At 39.1% G+C, this 24,797-nt stretch overlaps 1 protein-coding gene across 1 annotated transcript; it reads left to right on the top strand.

Annotated features, from left to right (window-relative positions):
- The first annotated feature begins 134 nt into the window (after positions 1 to 134).
- tekt3 (tektin 3) lies at positions 135 to 23,263 on the top strand. The gene is made up of 8 exons (XM_069923019.1): positions 135 to 230; positions 4,698 to 5,281; positions 7,630 to 7,713; positions 7,811 to 7,881; positions 10,467 to 10,610; positions 12,935 to 13,157; positions 14,444 to 14,598; positions 22,304 to 23,263. The coding sequence occupies exons 2-8, from the start codon at positions 4,730 to 4,732 to the stop codon at positions 22,518 to 22,520; spliced, it is 1,446 nt and encodes a 481-aa protein (XP_069779120.1). The 5' UTR covers positions 135 to 230; positions 4,698 to 4,729; the 3' UTR covers positions 22,521 to 23,263.
- The last annotated feature ends 1,534 nt before the right edge of the window (positions 23,264 to 24,797 follow it).

Raw genomic sequence — 24,797 nt, 5'->3', positions numbered from 1 at the left:
GACTCTCGGGCCCGCCCCTCATTCGCTGAGCAGCCCGAACGGGCGAGGATACCTGACGGAGCTCCGTCGGCGGTTGGCGGACACGGGTGTCAATCAACCGGCCCACCCCGCCCCCGACTCTTTGTCCACTCCCCGCCGGGCTGAGCGCTGCATCACCTTGGATCTTGGGAAGGCGTCGACGACGACGACTCTGTCGAACCAGAGAGAGAGAAAAATAGCCTGTTATTGGGGTCGGTAAAACGCGACGTTTATTTTGCATTGGAACTAATTCCTTGAGTCGTTGCAATAATCGTAGATAGTTGAGTATTTGGCGTTTAGAAAATGCATTCAAATAATCAAGGCTTAGGAGGAGAACGTGCAAATGCCTCAAGCCCTGGAGTTTTCAATAGGGGTCAACTCTGACTACGTTTGCGTAGATTTTTAAGTTCAAGTTTATTGCCACGTTATAGTTGGAAAGGGCTCGCAGCATAAGCAAAGCAACCAGCTTAAGAAGCAGAAAGTTTGTGTGTGTGTGTGTGTGTGAGCTGATAGGGAGAAAATTGTGTTATTTAATTATTTAAGACTGCAGGCATGACATAGTTGGATGTATGGACTGCATTCTCATCATCTTCAGAGTCTTCGATTTTGGTGGGGTGGGCAGTTTCTTTCAACCTATTTGTAGTAGAGAGAGCGGAGAACACGAAGTTCCTTGGAGTTCCGATCACGACTGAGGTATGGTGGGCACTCAACATCTACTTGCTGGTTAAGAAGGTGCAACAGCGACTGCACTTCCTGAGAAGACCGCATTGGGCAAGGCTACCGGCCACCAGTATGTCAACCTCCTCATAGGGGGTCTATCGAGCGCCGTTGCGGCGGCCACCGGAAATGGCGTGGATCTCCTGGAGGCCACCCATTTCAATTCCCCAACCCATTCCGTTGTTGGCAAGTCTGTCCATGGTGTCATGCACAGCCAGACTGAGGACCCTCTCCCCCACAACACACACACACACACACACACACACACACACACACACACACACACACACACACACACACACACACACACACACACACACACACGTTGGAGGACCAGCACCTTGTCTTCACTCTAGGCATCCTCCAACCTGAAGGCATTGGCATTGACTTGTCTGTTTCTGTTAAAATCCCCCATCTTTGCCGGATAAGGGAAACTAAGGGAGGGTGAAATTTAAAAGGGACATTGGGAGCAGATTTTCAGTGTGATGGTTGTCTCCTTTCCTCTAGTTCTGTTTCCCCTTTTTCCTTGGTCTTTCATGAATCTGGGATCAATTCTCACCTTCCCTCTTTCATGTCCAATTAAAACCTTTTGTTTGTTGGTCTGGACTCCTCCCCCACCCATTCTTCCACCTTTCTCTCTCAGTCTTTATTGAGATGCCTGCCTGCTTTTTGCTTATACCTTGAAGAGGACACAGGCCTGAAACATCAGTAATAGAGTCTTCTTGGGATTCAGGATGGCTTGCTGTCATTCCAATTTTGTTAGTTCCAAGGTGATTGATGAGATCAATGTTGAATCCAGATGGGAATAAGAATGATGGGATAGCAGGTAGGTAGTTGTGAGGAGATTTAGGTAAGTCAAATTCGGGCAGAACTTACTCTGTTATTAGGAGTACCCAAGAGAATATTAGAAGTAGAGGGACCTAGGGGTACAGGTACATATTTCATTAAGGATGACCACATAGATAGGCAGAATAGTGAAGACATTTGGAACACTTGTGTTCAAGTTGTACAGGACATTAGCAAAGCTAAACTTGGAGTATTGCATGCTTTTATTTGTCACCCAGGTATGGGAAAGATACTGTAACGTTGGAAAGAAATCAGAAGAGGTTTACGAAGATGTTGCCAGGAATAGGGAAGCTGAATTATAGTGAAAACTGTAAAAAAATTGGCCTGTTTTCCTCATAGTGTAGGAGGTTGAGAAGGGATCTTATTGAGATCTATAAAATCATGAGGACTTTGATAAGATGAATAGTGACATCTGTTTCCTAGAGCTGGTGAATCTAAGATGAGGTTGCATAATTATAAAGTAAGGGAGAGAGGGTGAAATCTAGAAGTGAAATCAGGAACAGATTTTCACACAGATTGAATATGGAACAAGCTGCCAGACAACGTAATAGAAGTTCAATATCTTCCTTTTTAAAAAAAAAACAAACACATTTGGATAACTTCATGAATTGGATGAATATGGGTCTAATGCAGCCAAGTGGGTTGGAAGCAAGACAGTATGGACTAGCTGGGCCTGTGGGTTGTTTCCATGACGTAAGACTCTCTATGACTCTTTTTATGCTTACATGGGGCCCTTTGATGAACCCCTGACAAAATGATTGGAGAGCTCTAAAACCACCCTGAATTGTTTCTCCACTTTGAGACCAGAGCAGAGGATCCTCGGAGTTATCTGAGCACATCCTTGAATTTTTTTTTATTTAGACATACAGCACAGTAACAGACATTTTAGCCCACAAGTGCGTGCCGCCCAATTACCCCCAATGAACAACACTCGGTACATTTAGAATGGTGGGAGGAAACTGGAGCCCCCAAAGGAAACCCATGCAGACACAAGGAGAATTTGCAAACTCCTTACAAGACAGCAGGGAATTCGAAGCCTGGTCCCAATCATTGGTGTTGTAGCTGCTTTGTCATCCGTGCCACCCTTTATCTTGATCCACTGCTAATCTTCCAAGACTGAGGTTGCAATGGTGTAGAGCATGCAAATGATGTGGCCAGCTCAGCATCATCAACTGAGTTTAACAAGAGCCTCAGTGACAGGTCAGGACCCTTTGTTGTGATAAAGGATCCCAATCCAAAAAAATTGACTGTCTATTTCTGCTTCTCTTTGTTTGCTCAAGATACCAGCTTCTGCAGTGCTTGTGTTTCACCAAAACTGATCACGTGATTAGAGGTTAAAAGCTATATGTGCTCCAAGAAGGTCTTGGCCCCTCAATACTCTGAGAACTTTGCTAAATGTTTTTAACAATAGGTAGGAGCATTACAGAACTCTATAAGACATTGGAGTTCATTCTTTTCTGGTTAATATTGGCACGCATACATTCTCATCAAATATAGATCTGAGGACAATTGTTATTGATGAACAAAAAACAAATAACCTGGCTTTACAAAATAATCACCTTAAGAACTGAGAATAGAAGAAGATTTTAAAAAAAGGTACTTGTTGAACTGCAGCACAAAAACAGAGTCCGTAACACCATTCCTTGCACCTCCTAATTTTGATTAGAACCAGACTTAGCTGCCATCATAACACAGAATAGTTAGATCTGGATGTTTCTGCCACATAAGGGAAAGGGGTTGAGAGACGTTAAGAAGTTTTGACAGCAGAATTCTATTTATTACTGTAAATGAAAATGATGTGAAAAGTCTGTTCCAACCACACAGTTCCTGCATTCGGAGAATTTCCACATTTTAAAGTAAATGTTTCAGTATTGATTTACAATTGGTTGTTGGCAATTACACAAGTAACATTTAAGTTAGAAGGTAGTGGATTACTGAGATGCAAGCTGTGAGAATAACAATTCACCCACCTAAATAAAATATAATAAGCTAATGAAAATATAGAAAATTAAATGGTGTACCTTCCATCTTGCCATATCTGAGGTGTTATTTCAATTACATTTGCAAAAGGTAATGGATAAATTATTAAGAGTTAAAAATCAATTATGTTGTCACCAGCAAGCCCAACTTATAAGTTACCCATTACACTACTTATTGAGAATGGTGACATTGGATTCACTTCACTGCCCTTCCCTCAGCAGGATAAAGGATTAAACATTAAGTGGATAGAATTTGGGGGTTTTCTCCATTTGTTCTCTTCACATATAAGGGTTGCTTCATGATTTCATAATTTGCATAGATTTGTAATAATGAGGAGTGAATGGAGGAGCAGTGTTCGTTTTGGGTTGTTGTGGAAAGAAATTGAGCAAAGATAAAATGGGCTGAATGGCCTCCATCCAATGTTTTGCAAGTTTGTTCCTGCAATCCCTTAATTTCAATGGTGATATCCAATCCTGAAATACCTGTGGAGAATGAAATAGGATTAACATTTCTGAATTGTAAACTTTCATCAAGAAATGAGATTTAAAACAATATATTTACCAATTAGATGGAAGTCATTCATATAAAATTTTTTTTTAAAAATGTCTTTATATATTTTATCTGGCTTGCTGAGTATTTCTAGCAATTTGTGTTCCCGTATTAGATTTCTATTTTCTGCAGTAATTTGCTGCTGTACATCATTAATTCAGTTTGTGATCCTGGATTATTTACACGTACAAAAAGGCACTGGCATTAATCAAATGCCTTTCTTGGAGTACATTCCCATTTCAAAGCAAGTTCTGACGAGCATTTGTCTGATGGTACTAATGCTACATCTAGCAAGTAATGTTTGGTTTGAAGGGTGGTTCATAATTTGAAATAGTTACAGAAATGGTGAAAAAACAAATTCATCAATATAAATTTTAATAATCAAATGAAAACATAACGTATTCAGGAGCTGCATTTGAAGGACGTGAACAGATCTTTCACTTGTGGTTTCTCTCAAAGTAATTCACTGCTGGAAGCACAGGGCAAATTATTTCAAGTACAATATCTGCACATGTTATATAGTGATAACATTCAAAAGAATAAAGTTATGCTTTTAAAAAAATAATAATGATTTGTGTACTTGATAGGAAAAGGCATCATTGAGCTTTTAGACCCAACAATGACTGCTACTTACACTCGTCCCAGGGCAACTAGTGCTAACTTTCTGCCAGCCATATCAAGTTACAAAGGGCATTATTCTCTTAATGGGTACAGACACAACTTGATGATGCCTTGGAGACCCAGTATATACTACAAAGTAGCAAGCATTGCTCCTAACCTGGGCTCTTTTACTTTGAATGTCCCTGGACCTGTTGAAGCCAAAAGTGCACATTTACCACCAAACAGAACAGCAGCGCATGCACTTACGAGATACACTCCCGAGCATTGGCATGAATCCAATCAGCTCAATTACAGGGAGTCGGAATCCTCCAGACATATTGCAGAGAGACTACGGGTTGACACCGCTCGCCTGCTCCAGAACAAGGACAACATTACAAAGAAAACCCAGTTTGAAACTAACAAAAATTTAGGCGAGCGTGTCAACGACATTATGTTTTGGAGATCGGAATTGGATCACGAGGCTGAGCAGATGATTGGAGAGACCAATGCTCTCACGCACATCAAGAAACGGCTGGAGCGAGCCTTGATAGAAACAGAGGGTCCTTTACAGGTAAAATATTATGTAGTAATTCATTATTTGGTATGTTCCAGTAATATACAATGCTTTATATATACAAAGTTAATGTCAGGTGCACTAATTAGAAAGAACTATATTCAATTAAGTAGCATTTTGTGCAAAGAATATTTTTAATTATTAAAAGAGTGATGGTCTATAATTTTTCTCTATTTCAGAAATTCACTGATCAGTAGTTTGGCGAAAGTAGCTTTGAAGTGTTTTTGATATCATAGTGTGGTCCTAATGAGCTGAAGACACTGATACAATGCAAATAAAATTATCCTTGATTGTTACTATGTCAAATCCAAAGCATTTCACCATTAATGTTTCATGGTCCGAATATCTGACACTTTTATGGGAATAAAATCCATGTGCATTCATTGAAAATAGCCTGGTTTTCTTGATCCAATTGACTGAATAACTGTTTGAATTGGAACTGTATCATATTTAACACTGAACAGGAGCTGTACCTGCCCAGAGACCCCTTGCCAGTTTTTTTAAAGGAGGGAAAAGTTTGGGATGGTTAAGTCAGGAATCTATGGTAGGAAGTCATTTAAAATGATGATGAAGCTACCTCCCTTCATTTTCGCTGTAATTCTGCATTCAGTCACAGGGAACTCAGGTTTATCAGCTCTTAAAAGGAGACTGATGAGGTTCATCTGACCCTTTGATCCGCCCTTCCTTATTGCCATCTGCTTTCTTCTACAAACACTGCCGAATTCCCCAATCACTTTCGATCTAAGAATCCTAATGGAGTCCGTCTCTCTGGCCACCACTGGACTTGTTGCCTAACCAACGCTACTCTCTTCCCCATGTTCTGAGGTCACACCATCTTTCAATCAGAATCACCTCTGCGCCATGACCTTTTCCATTTCCAAATACATATACTTGTCCTCGTTTGTGTAGTTAGGTTAAATTTAAGTTTAAATTGAAATTATTAACTTTCAAAATTTTAAATTTAGACATACGCCATGGTAACAGGCCCTTTTGGCCCATACACCTATGCCTCCCAGTCACACCTAATTGGCCTATAACCCCTGGAACATTTTGGAGGGTGGGAGGAAACCAGAGCCTCTCGGAGAAAACCCATGCAGACACTGGGAGGACATACAAACTCCTTACAGACAGCATGGGATTCGAACCCTGGTGCTGTAACAGCATTGCGCAAACCTCTATGCTAACTATTCCCGCCTAAAAGCCCATAACCCCACTTAAGTAGTAACACTGTTTAAAAAGCCCAGTACGGTTATCGCAATCCTATTATGGGGCCAGCAAAATAGGTTTGAATCTGGCGTTGTTTGTAAGGAGTTTATACTTTTTTCCCCGTCACCTGTGTGGGTTTACTCCCGATGACCTGGTTTCCTTCCACATTACAAAAATGTATGGGGCTAGAAGGTTGATTGTTTATATGGGTGTATTTGGATGGGGTGGGCTTATGGGCTGGAAGGGGTTCTTGTGGTGCTGTATCTCTAAATTACAAAAATAAATTATAAATAAGTTCTTCAGGACAGTTATTGGAGGTGGTACTTTTGGTTTTCCAAAGTCACAAAAGTTCTTTCTTCTTTTACTGTGGAAAACATATGCAGGGTAGAATCTGATTTTTGAAGAAAGGGCCAAGGCTTTCAATTCAAGTGCAAACACCTAGTGGGATTTACCCATAAATAATTTTCTGTCCCCATGGTAGGGGACAGAAAATTCTATGGTTGTGCTATTGAAAACAGGAGAGCATAGGTTTGATATGAGAGAAATGTGTTTCTAATCGGGATTTTGTGTTGCACAGTGTGTTTGATATCTGGAATTTGTTTCCAGAGGAGATGGTGGAGTCCGATTCAATCGTTATGTTCAAATTAAGTTAGGTTATTAATGTTGTATTGTAATTATATTATTTTATTTTATATCTTTTCTTTAAATGTAATTTTTCTTTTTATTCCTGTGATAAAATCTTTAAATAAAGTTTAAAAAAAATATATCATTATATTCAAGAGATAGTTAGACACGCACTTAAATGGGTAAGGGAAGAATGCAGTCCCAATGTCGGCGAATGAAATTGTGTTGCTGGGGAAAAAAGGTCAGATGGATGTCCTGGGCTAAAGAGCCCATTTCTGTCTTGTACTCCAGAACTCGGATTTTGTTGTCAGGAGAGGAATAATGAGTTTTTCTTTGTGGTTATCAGTTTGAAACCCATTCCTCTGGTTTATCAGGTCTTTGATAAAATAAATATCTGTGTGAAATCATATTGAATCTGTAAGGATAATCAATAATAAACTGCCTGATGAACATGTATTAATGTCCAGAGGTCTTTCCTCCAAATTTTGATTATTCTGTAATTATTAATACAACAGGTGGCTCAGGAATGCCTATACCAGAGGGAGAAAAGGATGGGTATAGATCTCGTGTGTGATGATGTAGAGAAGCAATTGTTAAAGGTTGGTGTAATTGATTCTGAAGAATTCCAGACATCCTTTGTAACAAATATATTTTTGTTTGGTCATTGAGTAATATGTGCATTTTTTCTTTAACCAGGAAGTTGATTGTATAAAGTCCTGTCAAGGAAGAATGAGAAGACAGCTGGATAGGGCAGTAGCCCAACTTGTGTAAGAGCAGCATCATTTAAATTACAAACCAACCTATACATTTAAAACGTCTCAGATCAACAATTTGATGTGTGGAAACAAGTCAAGTTCTGAAGTGAATTCTGTGTACTGAAGAGAGTTCAGTACACTGCATGGTGTTTTCATGTTCTGTATTCTTAGGCCAATAACACTGAGCAAGGATGATGTTTTTAAACACCCAAGGTTTAATGATAATGTGAATGCAACAGTATTTCATTAGACAATTCATTTTGCTAAACAATTTGCAGAGAACCTCACTATCATCTGCCTGAGTTGTATCTAATTAGATCTGTGAGACTCCATAATCTTTTCACCAACTTCTTCAATGAAATTAAAGAGCCCAACTACTCACCAATACATAAACAGAAAACAAATTCCCGACGAATGTACAGGGGACAATTTTGCATTGGTTGTTTTTGAGATGTAATAACATCATAGAAACAATCATCTCACAGTTTGCTAAATAAAAATATAACACACATTACTTGCCATGATGTTTTTATGGAAGAAAATGTAAAGACTTGTCACCCCTCAGACATTTCGTTAAGCACCTTTCTGGCCTCTCAAACACTGAAGGCAAAGTGAAATCTGCCTTCCTGCAATTTAAGCTGCCCTCATCAAATTAACTTTAGTTTTTTTTATATGCAGAGACTCAATTATGATGTTGATGTGCAGAAGCCTATCTAGCCAAGGTTAAATTTTCCAATTGCTCCTTTATGGTGGCCTCTTGGAGAAAGGAATTTAATGACCCTAATTACATGCAATCCAAATTTATGTAGCTGTATGAAACCTAGGTAAAATGATGGCGTTGTACTTGTGGAATTCCTCTTAAAAAATTTTAAATTTGTGAAAAGTTTATTTTCAGCATTGAAGAAGCCGATTCCAGCCATTTAAATCTGTGCAGCCCAATTACACCCAAATTCTTTTGAAGAGTGGGAGGAAACCGGAAAACCCGGAAGAAACCCATGCAGACATGGGGAGAGCATACAAACTTCTTACAGTGTCGGATTTTTGAACCCAGATCGCTGGCTCTGTAACAGCATGGTACTAACCGCTATTCTAACCATGCCACCTGTTAGTTTGCATTACATTAAGATCATTATTTTAACGTTCTTAAGTATTAGGTATTAATTAAGTTTGATATTTGATTGAATATCATTCTGATCTAATAAAATGCCAATGTTTGGAGAAAACAATATAATTTACAAAGAGGTATTCAGTGAAGACAACTAGAGGAACAGGTCCAGCAGGCCATGAAAATCTTGCCTCAAACATTGTCAGTTTAGAATCATCATTGTCAACTTTATGGTCACATATACCAAGGTAAAGTGAGAAACTTTGTTTTGTGAGCAATTCAGCTTGGCACCTCTTACATAGTACTGAAGTTCAAAACACAGTGCAGAGGGCAGTGTTATAGAGAGAGATCAGCTGGAGCAGGGCGAAGCCAATATTATTTAACCAGTGTGAGGTCTGTTCAGGAGTCTGTAACAGCTGGAAAGAAAGCGTCCTTGAATCTTGTGGTGCATGATTTCGCATTCTGAATCTTCTTCCAATAAAGAAGAGGCTGGAGAGAGTTTTCCTGGGGTGGGATGAGTCCCTTGGCTGCTTTTCCAAGGCAGTGGGAAGTGTAGATGGATTCAATGGATTGGAAATTGATTGTTCCAATCAAAGCCATGTATATCCATAGACTATCTGAAGCAGTGTTTTAAACGTTTTCATTTGTTGTTTACCGAAATCGTATTTTATTACAAGCATTTGTTTTTTGATATTTTACAGTGGAAGAGACAACTCCTATCACTTCAGCATTAATATTTGAATGTGGTTAAAGAATAATATGACTGTCAATAAATTCCTTTTCAAGATTGATCTATTTCTGTAACCCTCTTTCGTAAGACATGGAATCCTAATTTCAAAATAAGAAATCTCTATCTCTCCAATATGATTTAAAACATCCTTTGATCTTGAAAACCACAAATGTGCAGAACATGATGAGAAGACATTAACATTTTAAAATGCAGTTAGTTTTCTCCCAAAGGTTGAGATTTGTGATCATTTGAAATTGAAGGAGGCAGTAAGGGAAGTTTCTCTTCAGTAAATGATAAATCCCTTGCCCATCCAATTTCCTGAATTTGTATCCGGAGGGTGTGTTGAATACAATTAATTTTAGAAGCTTTAACTCTTATTCTCCTTTCCATATAGATCTGTCTGCCCTGCTAAGAGTTTCTAGGACTGTCTGCATTTATTTCAGTTTTCCAATATCTAGATTTTCTTTTGTTTTTGATTTCATTTCGACTGTCAACGAAGGAAGGGTAAATTTGTGCATGAGTCAGAAGTGGTGGATCTTTCTCCCAATATAGAAACCACTTGATGCTTACTGCACTCAAATCCATGGAAATTAAATGGAACAAATTTAAAATGTCATCAATCTGAATTATTAAATCCATTTCTTACCATATTTCATGCATTTTCTGTCCATATTCCATATTTTGCATTGGTACTATATTTCCCAATTGGTTTCTTATTTTTGCAGTCATGAACTGATAAGGTTGTTCATTTTTTTTTCCCAGATCAAATAGAGGAGTCCAGCATGAGCTGGAACGGGATATCAATGATAAAAACATAGCTTACAGAATTGACGGAAAGTGTCACCAATTACGAAACACATCTGATGGCATTGGTTACTACAGAGGGGTGGATCGTGTGGACGCTACGTAAGATATAACATTTATAACTTAATGAATTGTTACTGTTTCCTATTTATGAATTATCTATGATTATACATTTTATGTAAATTTACAATGTCTGGTATTTTTAAACAAGCTAAACACAGACCTATTACAGTAACTGGTGGAAAGTATATTAATTTGTAGTCTTATTCACTTAAAATTTCTCAGTGACTTAAGTTCATGTGGGAAAATCTTAGGAAGAACATCAGTCTGAAAGATTAAAAACAATGCCTAGCCATAAATTCCTTTCTTTTGTTTCTTTCATTCTGTGTACACTGAGGATGTATACATGCAATCAAAGTGTCCATCATGGTTTTTAGAAGCATGGTAGTCTTGAAGTTGCATTGTCTGACAATAGAAACAATTGCTTTACAAATTCAACCAAGATATTTTATAATTACACATTAGTGTTTTTAATTCTTGCATTAATTTAGAAGCTGTTAGTGTATTCCAGTCTTCTGTAGACATTGCTTTCCCTCTGTAGGAAAGAAGATTGAAAGTTATAGTTTCTCCTTCATTATTTTCAGGCCAATATGGTAACATTTTGAATTTCTTCTTTCTTCAAGATCAAGGTCAGATAATCCCTTTGATTTCCCATGTCATTTCCTTGATTTGTTCAATAGGTGTGAATATTATAAAGATTCAGATCCTTAAACAGATGTATAAATGGCCTCTTTCCTATATATTTATGACAATTCCTTAGTTTAAATTAGAGCTATACATGGTGTTTCATGCATTCCTCTACAGATTTCTAAGTTTAAATCTGTACAAATTAATATGTTATTTTGTCACTTTAGGCTGAAGCATGAAATAATCAGACAGCAATTTTGAAAGCTGATGTATGATTGGATCAATAATTTTGATAGTGTTTAGTAACTTGCACAGAAGATTTTAGTCAGTAATAATACAACTTGTATGGCATGTAAAACCTGATGGTTTATTAGAATATGGAAACCTAAAGAACAGTACAAGCCCTTCAAACCATAGCATTATGCCAACCAGATAGGATATTCTTTGAAGTTATAGAAATACTTAAAATCATTCTCTGAGTACTCTTACAACAATTATTAATCTCTTATGGGTATTTGTAAGTATTATAAACTAGTGTGCTTTTAGCTGACGTTTTCCAATATAAACAACTGCAAAGGAAAATACTTAGTTTCAATTTAAGTTTTTGTCATTTGTGACAGAAGTTTATATGGAATCTGTCAACAACCCGGAGCCAGAATAGCTTCAGTGTTCTTCAGAATGTTTCATCCACCGCTTTAATGATAAACTATACACCTGTGGTACAAGACGAACGTAATCATTTAACTGCTTTATATGTATTTGGTGATAACTGTTGCCGAGTGTTGCCTTGTGCCTCTGAGTCAAACTGTTGCAAATTCGAGTCCCACCCCAGAGCCTTCAACACAAACACATCTTTGGATAAGTGAGAAAATTTGCTTTGTTGGTATTGCCACATTTCAAACTCAGCTGCCATCTCCTTTTCCTCCCAAAGACTTTTTTAAAAATCTGAATTATCTATTTTTAAGAGGAAATGCCCTAACTATATGTAATCCCATGGCATATCAATAAATAAATGATCCATTCATGTGCTAAGAGTGTCAGGTCTTGCATGGATTTCAGCAGGTCTATCCACAGAATCAGTGTAGAGAAGGGAGGGAGGGACAGGGAAGTTTGAAAAGCAGCTTCTTGTTTCCTGTGTTAAAGTTGCATTTATCTCTGTCTGATTTACTGCCTAATGACAGTGAACCATGTTCACTACGTCATGCAAAATCTGGAATCTAATTATCATGCATTGCAATTAGATGCAAGATCTTGGGTCAAAATGTTGCTAAATATGAAAAATTGATATAAAATATTAACAATGTAATGGTAGTAAACTATTGTCCGGCTGTGAAGACAATAAAGAATATATCGTTTAAATTTAGACAAGCTGCATGATAACAGGCCATTTCAGCCCACTAGTCCATGCCTCCCATTTAACTTACACCCCTGGTACGTTTGGAATGGTGGGAGGAAACTGGAGCCCCCAGGGAAAACCCACAAAGACGCGGAGGGAACGTATGAACTCTTTGCAGACAGTGTGGGATTTGAACCTCTGTTGCAATCGCTGGCGCTGTAAAGGCATTGTGTTATCCGCAATACCAACCTTACCGGCCCTAGTAGTTGATGGAATATAATTTGGAAATATAGCGAGAAGAACTATCTTGATTATTTGGCCCATTTGTGCTACTGGAAAAATGTATTTCTTGTTACTAATAAATGCTGGTTACAATCATTTTAATTTTTTTATTTTCAAACAGAATTTCAGTTCCAGATTCTTGGGCCAAGTTTACAGATGATAACATTTTACGGTCACAGAACGAACGGGTCTCTTCTGCAAAAGTCCGGGACGATATAGAAAATCTCCTCAATTCAACAGCCAGTGAGATGTGGAACCAGTTCAATGCTCTCAATGTATCACTGACAAACCGCATATCTGAGATGAGTGATGCCAAAAATAAATTGCAGATACATCTTGCTAAGGTAAAACGAGGCTTCAGGTTAATATTTCTGACACAGGTCAGAAATTTGGTTTTGCATAGTAGGGTGGTATATAAAAGCATTTTTGCCCTATATGGACAATTATATTCTTGATATATACTATTAAAATGTATCATTACTTTGCCCAAGAGCAGCTTTCTAGACATTAAAGAGCTGAATAGGTTTTACATTCATTTTCTAAATTTACATAGAAAGCCTGTGTTCCTACAATCATTGCCCATTCCTAATTGCCCTTAAGATCATTGGGCCTCAGGAATTCCTAGAATCCTGTCCAGTAGCTGATTTGATTAACCTACCAGGGGAATGCGATTGGATTGTGAGCCAAATGTGGGTAGAATGGGCCAAAATGGTTTCTTTCTGTATATTAAGGAAATATGAAAACAAAAAGTTGAACACTGCAATTGTTTCCATTTGACTGCAATAAATGGAGAGCATTTGGGTTGATTCTTATCGACTTTAGTGCTGCATGGCAACGCCAGTGTGTATTTTGATGGCATGTTTGACATGGCTAAACATCTTGATGCGATTCTGAGAGCAGATTACCCACCCTGTCACTACTTGCACTGGGAATTGCATGGGTATTCCTGTTGAAGTCCCAGTTTCCAGAATTGGGTGTCAGAAGCTGGCAGTGTCATCTTCCACTCTCTCATTGTCAGGTGTGCTGCACTGCGTGACTCCGACAGGGCACTGCCTATTTGAAGGCATCCCAAGCTTCCAGACAAGGATACCTTTTCACATAGCCTACAACAGGTTAAACCTATTCAACTGCAGGGAGAAATTAGGAGTTTTTTTACAGGAAAATATTGAGCTCACAAGGCATAAGATTTGTCTCTTTAATCATCTCTCGAATGTTGTATCAATAATGTTTCAGAACATTGACTGTATGGGTGATTTGACCATTGGAGCTTTGATTTACTTATTACAGTGTACTTATTGAATGTTATTTACAACAATGAGTTGGCAGTATTATGTATTTGTTAAAAATGCATACAGATTATTTACCTGCTCCCACCTATTAATCTCTGCCGCAACTTAATGCTTTGATAAACTTACAAGTTTATAAAGGGGATGGTGTAAATACCAGAGTTTAGTTTTTCCTGCTGCTGAAGAAAGTACTCTGACATCGATAAGATCTATAAACCAGTTACTATGGTCTTGGGCATGCTTTCATGACTCAATGTAAAATTTGCTGGTTATTAGTCCCGGCCAATGCTGAGGGACCACTGCAGCCATGATTTCCCTCCCATGTGTTCTCTCTGGCCATGCAGACTCTTCAAGCAATCTTCCAAACTGAACTGACAATCGAGAACATCAAACGAGCGATCAGAGACAAGGAAGGACCTCTGAAAGTAGCTCAAACGCGACTTGATGAGCGCACACGAAGGCCAAATGTGGAGCTCTGCCGTGATCCTGTCCAAGTGCAGTAAGTCGAAAAATAAAGATTCAATGTAGACATGCTAGCTGAGCAGCAACCACAGTTCATCAGTTAACGTTTTGCTCTTTCTTGAAAGGAATCCATTTAGCCAAAAGGTCCCTTTCCCCCTCTCAGGAAAATAGCCAGCCAAATAAGCTCCCAAACACTCAAAAATAAAGAACAGAAAATGGCCTGCAAGATTTTCTTCATCTTGCTCCACACTCATAAAATCTGATACGGCCTAATGCATATAATATCCATGTTTAAAAGCCATATAATCTTGTTGAGACACTTCTTTCACTGAAAAATATTGGAGTGATAAAATGTTACAGCACTAAAGAAGGGCTGAAAACCTGAATGGCGTAATTGGTCCCACGACCCTTGGCTGTGACCATGTAAATATTTTATCTTCAGGAATTATACAGTTTATCTCATAATTACAACAAATCACTGTACGAGAATAAAGCTCCTCTTGTCACTTATTTTCCAATAATCTTGAAACTTTGTTCCCTGTGATTAAATGTGCCGATGTCTCAAAATTGGAGCATTAACATTATTTGTGATTTTAAATAGATCTATCATATCGTAACTTTACCTTTCCAGCTCTCAAGTCACAGTTTCCCACCCCCCCCCCCCCCCAGCCTCTACACCCTATTACTCAGCTCAAGGATTATTCCAATAAATATCCTCTTCACCCTTTCCAAGACTTTGCCATCTTTCCTAATGGTGGAACTTTGAACTGAACATAGTGCTTTATCTGAGCCTTAACTAATGTTTTATGAAGATTAAATTGGACCAAGTGTGTCCCGAACTCCCCAAAGGTTATTAAAATGTACCTAAAAGATCACATTATTAAATTAAATTTAGACGTACAGAACAGTAACAGGTCCTTTCGGCCCACGAGCCCATGCTGCCCAATTACACCCAATTGACCTATGGTTTGAATGGTGGGAGGAAACCGGAGCCCCCGATGAAAACCCATGCAGACATGGGGAGAACGTACAAACTCCTTATAGACAGCGTGGGGTTTGAGCCCCATTCCCATTTGCTGGCGTTGTAACAGCATTGTCCTAACTGTGCCGCCCATTGTCTCGTATCCTATCTTTTGATTTTCATGTCAATCAGAATTGGGGCCCAATGAAAATCTAACAATTGCAGATATGGGAAATCTGAACAGAAACAGAAAGTGATGGAAACTCCATCAGGATAGCATCTATGGAAAGAGAAATGGAGTTAATGCTTCAAAATCTGGGGCAGAAAGAAAATCAATTTCTGTTGAGTGCAAAGAAGGTGGGAAAAAATGATAGGAAAATTGGAATATCGGTGAAAGGGCAGTGATAATTGATAATGATCATCCAGTATCTGTATATCGATTTCTTCTGGAGTAAAAAGTGATTACGAGTTACTGAATCAATAGGTTAATGGGGTCAGTTCAAGACAGAAAATCTAAATAATAGCCAACTCCAGAGGGCGATCTCTGAACCTGCAGGAAGACCACCTAGGGGGTTGACTCCACCTGGCTGGCTGTCAATCAGCCAACATGAATATAGACCTGAGCTGGCCCCTCCTGAGCTAGTCACACGGAAGCTACTGAAGCATGAATGGGTGTTCAGACTTTTACCTGAATAAAGCCTGTTGTACAGACTTTTGAGTTTTGTGCTTGCTCGCTGCTACCTCAGGGTTACAAGGGCAGTCAGAAAGTGGAAACAAACATGGAATGTAAATTGCAAGACTGTGTACATGGCCATAGAATCAGGATGTCCATTGGAAAGAGAAAATTTGGCTAATCTCTGGGCACACAAGTAAATAGGGTGGAAATGAACATGTATGTTTTGCTTGCCCTCAATGGGCAAGGCATTTGACTATAAGAGAAAGGAAGTCATGTTATAAATATAGTATATAAAATGTTGGTTGCACTATACTTAGAATACTGTGTGCAGTTTTGGTCACCCCATTACAGTAAGACTTTGGATAGATTACAGAAGAGATTTACCAGGATGCTGCCTGGATTATGAGGCTGGACATCTTGAATTATTTTCTCTGGAGTGGCAGAGGCTGAGGGAAGTCCTAATAGAAATGTACAAAATTATGAGAAGCATAAATAATGTAGATAGTCTTCCCAGGGTTAAAAAAAAGTTACGTTCAAGAGGCATGCATTTGAAGTATTGGGGAGGGGGAGGGGAAAATTATCAGAGATATATGGGACATTTGTTTTTACACAGCATATGCCTGGAGTGGGCTTTCAGGCAGATTGGTGGAAGCAGACATGATGGTTGCATTTAAGAATCTTCTGAATATGCAGAGAGTGGATGGATTTGGATCATATGTAGGTACAAGAGATTTAATTTAAGATGGCATCCTGTTCTGCACAGACATCATGAGCCAAAGAGCCTGCTCACATGCTGTACTGTTCAATGTTCTATGTAGTATAGTAGTGGGAAAACTCGCAATAGAAATCATCGCTTGGGATATTGACGGAAAAAGCAAGTTTCCTGAAGTTGTAGATTTTAATATTGAACTTTGTCAAATTCCAATATAATTCTGCCTGTGGCAACCTTGAGTCCAGTGATTTAGGATTCGCCCTACCAAACAGGACCTGTTCTATATTTCTGCTCTACACTGATCAATGATAAAAGACGGTGCTTAGAAATTCTTCCATATTTCACATTTATGAAAACTAACATCTTGTAGAGTGGAACATGATTACAGAGTCTAGAAATTCAACAAGTCACTTCCTGCCCTTGACTTACCTCGACTCTGTTTTGTCCCCCTGGTCCAGGCCCTCCCCACTTACATCAGTGATACCTCACATGCCCTCCGTCTCTTCAACTTCTCATTCCCTAACCTTGACCACCTCATCTTTACCATGGGCATCCAATCACCATACACCTCCTTCTCCCATACCAAAAGCCTCAAAGCCCTTTGTTTTCTCCTCGACAACAGACCTAACCAGTCCCCCTCCACCACCACCACCCACTTCCTGCTGGCAGAACATCCTCACCCTCAATAACTTTTCGTTTGACTCATCCCACTTCCTCTAAGTCAAAGGGGTAACCATGGGTACCCGCAAGGGTTCCAGCTATGCCTGCCTTTGGTGAACTAATCCATGTGACAAGCCTACACTGGAAAGCTCCCTCAACTCTTACTCTGCTTCATTGATGACTACTTTGGTGATGAGCTCATCAACTTTATCTACTTAGCTCCCAACTTCCACCCTAACCTCAAATTCACTTGGTCCATCTCGAGCAGCACTCTCCCCTTTCTCGATCTCTCTCTCTCTGTCTCCATCTTGGGAGAAAACTCTCGACACATATTGTCTCCTAACCCACCAACTCCCACAGCTATCTTGACTGCATCTCTTCCCACTCTGTCCCATGCAAGGATTCCATTCCTTTCTCACACTTCCTCCATCCCTGTTGCATCTGCTCTCAGGATGAGTATTCCATGTAAGATAATCTGAGTTAACTTCCTTCTTCAAGAAATATGACATCCCCTCTATGATCATCAACTTGGCCCTCAACTCCATATCCTCCATTAACTGCACATCTGATCTGGCCCTCTCTGCCTGCTTTCCCCCCACCCCCCCGGTCCAACAAGGACAGGATGTTCTCACCTACCACCCCACTAGCCTCCGCATCCAACAAGTCATCCACCGCCATTTCCGCCACCTCTTACATGATCCCACCACCAGACATGTACATCTTCCTTTCTCCTCCTCTCTGTCTTCCGCAGAGTCCACTCCTGCTTCCACCCAGTTGGCCCCTTGGCACCTACCCCATGACCACAGGAAATGCTATACGTGCACACAACTTCTCCCTCACCACCATTCAGGGCCCTAAGCTGTCCCCAAACATTTCACTTGTGCTTCTGCAGGGATTATCTACTGCATCTGGTCCTCCCATTGTGTTCTCCATTACATTGTAGAGACTAGGAGATGTCTTCATTAAGTACCTCGGCTCTGTCCGCCGTAATAGCGGGGATCTCCCAGTGATAACCCATTTCAATTGCCTGCCCCGTTCCCATGCTGACGTCTGTCCGTAGTCTCTTACACTGCCAGACTGAGATCACCCGCTAATTAGACGAACAATCCCCCATATGCCCCTATTTCTCCTTTCCTCTAGCTCTGTCTCTCTTTCCGTTTTCCTCCATTTCCCTTCCTCCAGCTCTGCGTTCCCAGAGCCACCCTCCCCTGATCAATTCTCACCTGTTCCCTCCTTTCCTATCAATGTCCAATTATCACCTTTTGCCTGTTGGTCTGGTCTCTTTCCCCTTTTTCTTTCCTTCACCAACCTTTTAATTCAGGTGCCAGCCTGCTTTGCACTCATACCTTGAAGAAGGGCTTAGGCCCAAATGTCGGTAATCTATCTTTACCTCCTCTGGACACTGAGACCTGCTGAGTTCCTCCACATTTTTACTTCCTGCCACCAATCATGCTTGTTTTCTGTTTTGGATGCACACGTAATAAGTTCATTTGCCATACAACACTGAATTCCACCAAGTTGCTGGGGCTAGTTTGTTCCATAGAAAACATCTTGGCCCTTTTAGAGTCAGTTTTTGCTATTTTAGCATGCAAAGTGTTTACACCAAAAAGAGATCCACACTTAGTCAAAATGGTACTCACCCTTTAGTCCTGACCCATTAGTCAGAGAAGGAAATTCTGATCTAATCGATTAAAAATGCATTCGAGGGTGTCTAATCACTTGCAAATTGCTTCTTAATAACTCTTGAGTTTGAACTCCACCTGGCAGTTTCCATCCTTTGTTTGAAGAGACCTTCCACTGGCCCAGCTATGCCACCTGAGCCAGTAGATTGTTACTGAGACCGTTGTGAAATATTTATTGTAAAAAAACAAGGTGGAATTAAAGTGACACAGCACAAACAGTGGCTGTCACAAACATAGAAACTGTTGCTATGAACACAGCAATACAGCAGTTTTTCAGATTGTCTCACGCATGCCTTTTCTTTCAAAGACACGTCTGTTGGAAGTTTTGGAAAAATAAATCCTCCTATTTCACATGTAGATGATGCATCGAGGCAACTGTGGGAGATGCCCATATCTAGAATTGATTGTAGTTTCCAATCACTGGTCTACCGATAGATAGTCAGTCAGCCTTCAAACACTGGTCTACTCTATCGGTAGTCAGCAGTGGGCAGACTATACTTACTGAAGAAAGGAAAGTTGTATCTTCATTAAATTCTGTCAAGTAAGGCAACATCGGTCTATCCTACTTTCATCTGTACATCAATCTTGTGTACCTACTGTACAATCCAAATGCCCTGTCTTACTGTTAAGAGGAAATACCAGTTATTTTGTGCTTTTATTTTCCAATTTGGAAAAGGACATAAAAGGAAGCAGATGGGCGAGCTTACCTCATGAGCGAGAAACCCTACTGTTGTTGACATGGATTGTAATTTGGATTTTTTTTTTAAACTATGTGCATGTCCCTGTTCCTTATAAATGATATTGACGTGCTTGGCATTTGATTTCATGCAGATGTGGAGCAAAATGAAGGTTGTCTGAATCCAAGAATTTAAAAAAAAATTTAAATACAGTTGAGCACAGCAAAAATTACCATGAATAAATTTACTGATACTGAATATGATATTTCTTTTATTCTACTCAAACTGAGTTTTGAGAGTGTTAAGTCAAAAGCATGAACATGATGACTGGCAGGGGGGAAAAAATCAATTTTCCAGAGCAGTCTTTCAGTGATATTAATGAAAATGATCATATGAAGTTCTTCATTTTCTAACATTACCTGCAAAACAATCTCAATGTTCATTAGCTACAGTCTTTCTTTTCTGTTTTATTACATCAACTTTTTATTTTAATACTCTGCACTTTATGAAATTAAAGCTGAGGTCATGAAGAAAAAATAAATAAAACTGCAGATATCAGAAATCTAGACTCAAACAGTTAGTGCTGGAAATATTAAAGAACTCGGGCGGCACGTGAAGAAAGAGGAGGGTTACGGGTCAATGAGACTTTGTTTCAGCGCTGTCTGTTTATTACAGCTTAATTTTCAGTGACATACATTTTTAATTGGAATTTAATTTTTTATTTTAATTGAGACGTACAGCCCCAGTAACAGGCCCTTCTAGTCCATGAGCCCGTGCTGCTCAACTACCCCAATTTACCTACAACCCCTGTTCATTCGGACGAGAGAATATACTGTGACAGATTATGTTATATTTTATACTGTATATAGTTATGCTTTTGGAAGATGAATTGTGGCAGGTTTTTTAGTGCAGGTCACATATAACACTTTAAAACAGATCTCATTTAAAATGTCAGAGCTCTGCTCAAGCCAGACAGTCCAGGCTCCGAGTGTCTTTGCACAAGCTTTGAAGAATGCCTATAAGGACTTCACAAGTAGGTGTTAATTGGATGTGCTGTGGAATAATGGATTATTGGAAAGCAACAGATGAATGAACTCCGAAGATTGGGTCCAGGGCCGCAGTCTGTCTGAGTGCAGTTGGCTGTTCTAAGAGGGTCATGTGGTTTTCTCTGAGAGAAAGAATTCAGCTCTACGGTTCAGCAGCAGTAGCTGGGACTGGAACAGGACAAGCTGGCAAATGTGGAAAAACTCCATTTTGAAGATGGGTTGTGAGTTCTTAGTTCAGCCTGGTCAAAGACTTGTGGTCCATACAAGAGGAGAGGACTGGCTGCCTAATGTTTTACTTGAAATAATAGAAACAAAAAGGAACTCTATGGTGACCTGAAAGAAAGAGGTTATCACCTGGAAAAACCCTGATGGGGAAAGTTTCTTTGGCAAGACACTGAAGTGGCTGATTAAAAAGGAATCAGTTGTGTATGTCTGGAGAACAACAAATTTCTCTCTGAAAACTGACAAGAACCTTCCTGAGCGGTAACCATTTACCTTTCAAGCACCAAAGCCTGGTGAAATTGATAAATGTTAAATTCTGTGCACAGATAAGAATTGACTGCAACCAGTGAACTTGGAGGAGTGAGAAGAGAGATTGGACTGTGAATTGAAGAAGTTTTCTAAACTTACACACACATTGCTTGGAATTAGAAGGGGGTTAATTTAGGTTAAGTTTAAATTAATAATAATAAGTTAAAGTGTGATTCTGTTTTCGTTTAAAGATAATTAAAAGCAACTTTTGTCGAAGTAACCATTTGTCTTGATGAATTTCTATTGCTGCTGGGTTTTGAGGTTCTCTGAGCTCGTAACAATACAAACTCCGTACAGACCGTGCCAGATTTCAACCTGGGTCACTGTAATACTGTTGCGCTAACTGCTGTGTTAATCTTTCCACCCTATTGAAAGAGTACTGCATGTTTATGAAACATCGGTGCTAATAAAATGAATGGATCTTCTTGCAATAACTGATGTTCAAACGTGATTCATTTTGAATAAGGTCTCTCACATTTTCACCGACGTGGCCACGGAATGTTTTATTACTTGTAATAATTGTGGATATGCAGCCAGTTTTGTAATCAAAGCAGGAAGTTCATGGGCTAAAACAAGAGTCCTTTTTCATCTACATCAGTTAGTAGAATGAAAAAATACATGAATAAGAAAATTCAGGCTGAACAAATAAATGTAATATTACAGAAAAACAAGATAATAAGCTATGATAGCGCAAAAAATGCTGAAAAGAATAACAATTTCATTTCTGGAACTTTTTATTTCAAACATCATGCTCCGAAGATTTTTGTTTGATAACTGCTCTCATTGTCTTTTCTCAGGCTCGTTAATGAAGTTCGGGAGCTTGACACAACCATCCAGACGTTGCAGCAAAGGTTGAAAGATTCTGAAGGTGCCTTACAAAGGTTGGCACAAACAAAATCAACCTTAGAGTACGACCTCTCTGTTAAAGCAAACTCGCTCTTCATCGATCAGGAAAAATGTATGGGAATGCGCAGGAATTTTCCAAGCACTCCAAGACTGGTTGGATACACATGAAGATTGGATCGATGATTGCTTGAACTTGCATTGAATGAAATATATCCATCATCATGGATACAATAGCTTAAAATCATACTTTGGACTGTTTCACTGGTGCAGGGGAAATTATTTAAAAGATATGACACTCCTAAGAACTGCAGAGCCATTTGAAAGACTAATCGCTGACTATCAACTTTCAGGGTGTTCCTTGTACTTCAGAGAAAGATCTTTTAAATGAGGTTGGCAAAAGGCATTCAATTGATCTGGATTATTTTGCAAAATATGCTGAGGACTTTTGATTTTTACACAGGCATGTGAGTGTAAAAAAAAAAAATAAACCAACATCAATTTAGAATAGATATTCCATATAATTTTAACAGGATTTTTGGATAATTACTTGAAAGAGGGAGATTTGAAGTTGGTCTCTTTTTTAAATTTTGATGGACTTCGGATTCAATTTCTCTGAAATTTTCTTTACACGCAGAGATAATCAAAACCCACCTTTCTCCGTTTTACTCAGTGAATGATGCAAATTGTTTGCTGACATTCAACACAAAGCTTCCTCCTTAAATCTAACTTGTATCTTCAAGATTGATTTGATTTTTAAAAAAAGACTGCAAGAATCTTTTAAGAATCTTGTGGTCTTCCTTTTGCAACTTGCGTCAAAAACAAAATAAATCATTCATAAGATGTTTATCGTTGGCTATAATTTTCTGCAGCAACAAAATAATTTTGAACAAATAAAAACCTCTATTTTAGAGTGCCTAACAATGATTTATTTGGTTGATGTCTGAAATTAAAGAAAATATTTCATTCTTAATAAACTGCATAAGATTTTATTTTGATATTTCCGAGGTCTATAAACTACTTCCTCTACAGCGGAGAGACTGGAAGATTGGTTCGATGAGCACCTTGTCTCTGTCCTCCACAATAGCGTGGATCTCCCAGTGGTCACCCATTTAAATTCTCTGTCCCATTCCTTTGCTGACATGTCTATCCATGATCTCATGCATTGCCAGACTGACCACACGCAATTTGGAGGAAAAATACCATCTTCCACTTGGGCACCCTCCAGCCGGATGGCATTAACATGGACTTCTACGATTTCCATTTAAAAACCTCCCCCCTCCCTCACATTTTTGCCCCCCTGTCATCTTTCCTCTGTCTCCTTTCAAAGAGCCAAAACCAATTCTCACCTTTCCTCTTACCATATCCAATTAACAACTTTCGTTTGTTGGTCTGGTCTCCTCCCCCTCCCATTCTCCCACCTTTCTCTCTGTCTTTATTCAGATGTCTGTCTGCTTTTGGCTTATACCTTGAAGAAGGGCTCAGGCCTGAAACGTCGGTAATATAGCTTCACCTCCTACGGACCAGCTGAGTTCCAACAACATTTACTGTGTGTGTTTTGCTACAATCACAGCATCTGCAGACATTTGTGCTTCACTCTAAACTACCAGAACTCAGCAATGGGTTAAAATGTATAAAATGCTGTGAATTTGTAAATACACATGCCTGTGGTCTAAAGGTACAGAAATCTGAAATAAAAATACAATCTGCCAGAAGAACTCAGCAGGTCAGGCGAGGTCTGATGAAGGATTCGAGATTTGAAATGTTCCACAGTTGCTGCTTGATATTACTGAATTTTTCAGGCAGGTTATGGTCCAAATATTCAACTGCTGACATTACCGATTCAAATTCCTGATATAAGATTTCATTTATATATCGAGCAAATAGAATTACGTTGGTTGCAAATTGGTCATGGTCTTGCATTTCTCTGTTTCAATTCTGACCAGCCTTCCATGCTTCTTGATATTTAAAGGTATTTGTGGTCTTTAACCTCCCTATCTCTATAACTTCAAATTATGCTACAAATCTCTCCCACCCATTCTTCATTTCTGGCTCTGTGTATATATACTCTCCCATCGTTAGTAATTAGACCTTTTCATGTGTATGGGCTCATACTCCTGAGATCCTTCACCAAAGGTCCCTCTTCTCGATATCTTCCTCAAACTCACCTCTTCCATAAGCTTTCTAATACTTTCTTGTCTGAATACTTTCCATGAACTGACTTGACATGGTAAAGACACCACATTAGTGAAACATTTTCTTTTGCCTTGATGATGCAAAATATTGAGACGATACAACCGGTAAATCATAACATCCATTTCACAATCAGGTTTTGATCAGAGGACCATCTGCTGAGAAAGTCGATTGAAATTTTCTGGAGAATGAAGAAAATGTGATGGCATTGGAGGATGCCCTTGACAGATTTGCACAATCTGTGGGAAATTAAAG

This window comes from Narcine bancroftii, chromosome 3 (assembly GCF_036971445.1).
Source record: "Narcine bancroftii isolate sNarBan1 chromosome 3, sNarBan1.hap1, whole genome shotgun sequence".
Taxonomy (NCBI): domain Eukaryota; kingdom Metazoa; phylum Chordata; class Chondrichthyes; order Torpediniformes; family Narcinidae; genus Narcine; species Narcine bancroftii.
This window is presented reverse-complemented; position numbering and strand designations above follow the sequence as displayed.

Excerpts from the sequence above, each read along its gene's own strand:
- tekt3 (XM_069923019.1), top strand. The coding sequence starts at position 4,730 with ATGACTGCTACTTACACTCGTCCCAGGGCAACTAGTGCTAACTTTCTG. Across the intron at positions 5,282-7,629 it reads AAACAGAGGGTCCTTTACAG|GTGGCTCAGGAATGCCTATA; the intron begins GTAAAATATTAT and ends TTAATACAACAG. Across the intron at positions 7,882-10,466 it reads AGGGCAGTAGCCCAACTTGT|ATCAAATAGAGGAGTCCAGC; the intron begins GTAAGAGCAGCA and ends TTTTTTTCCCAG.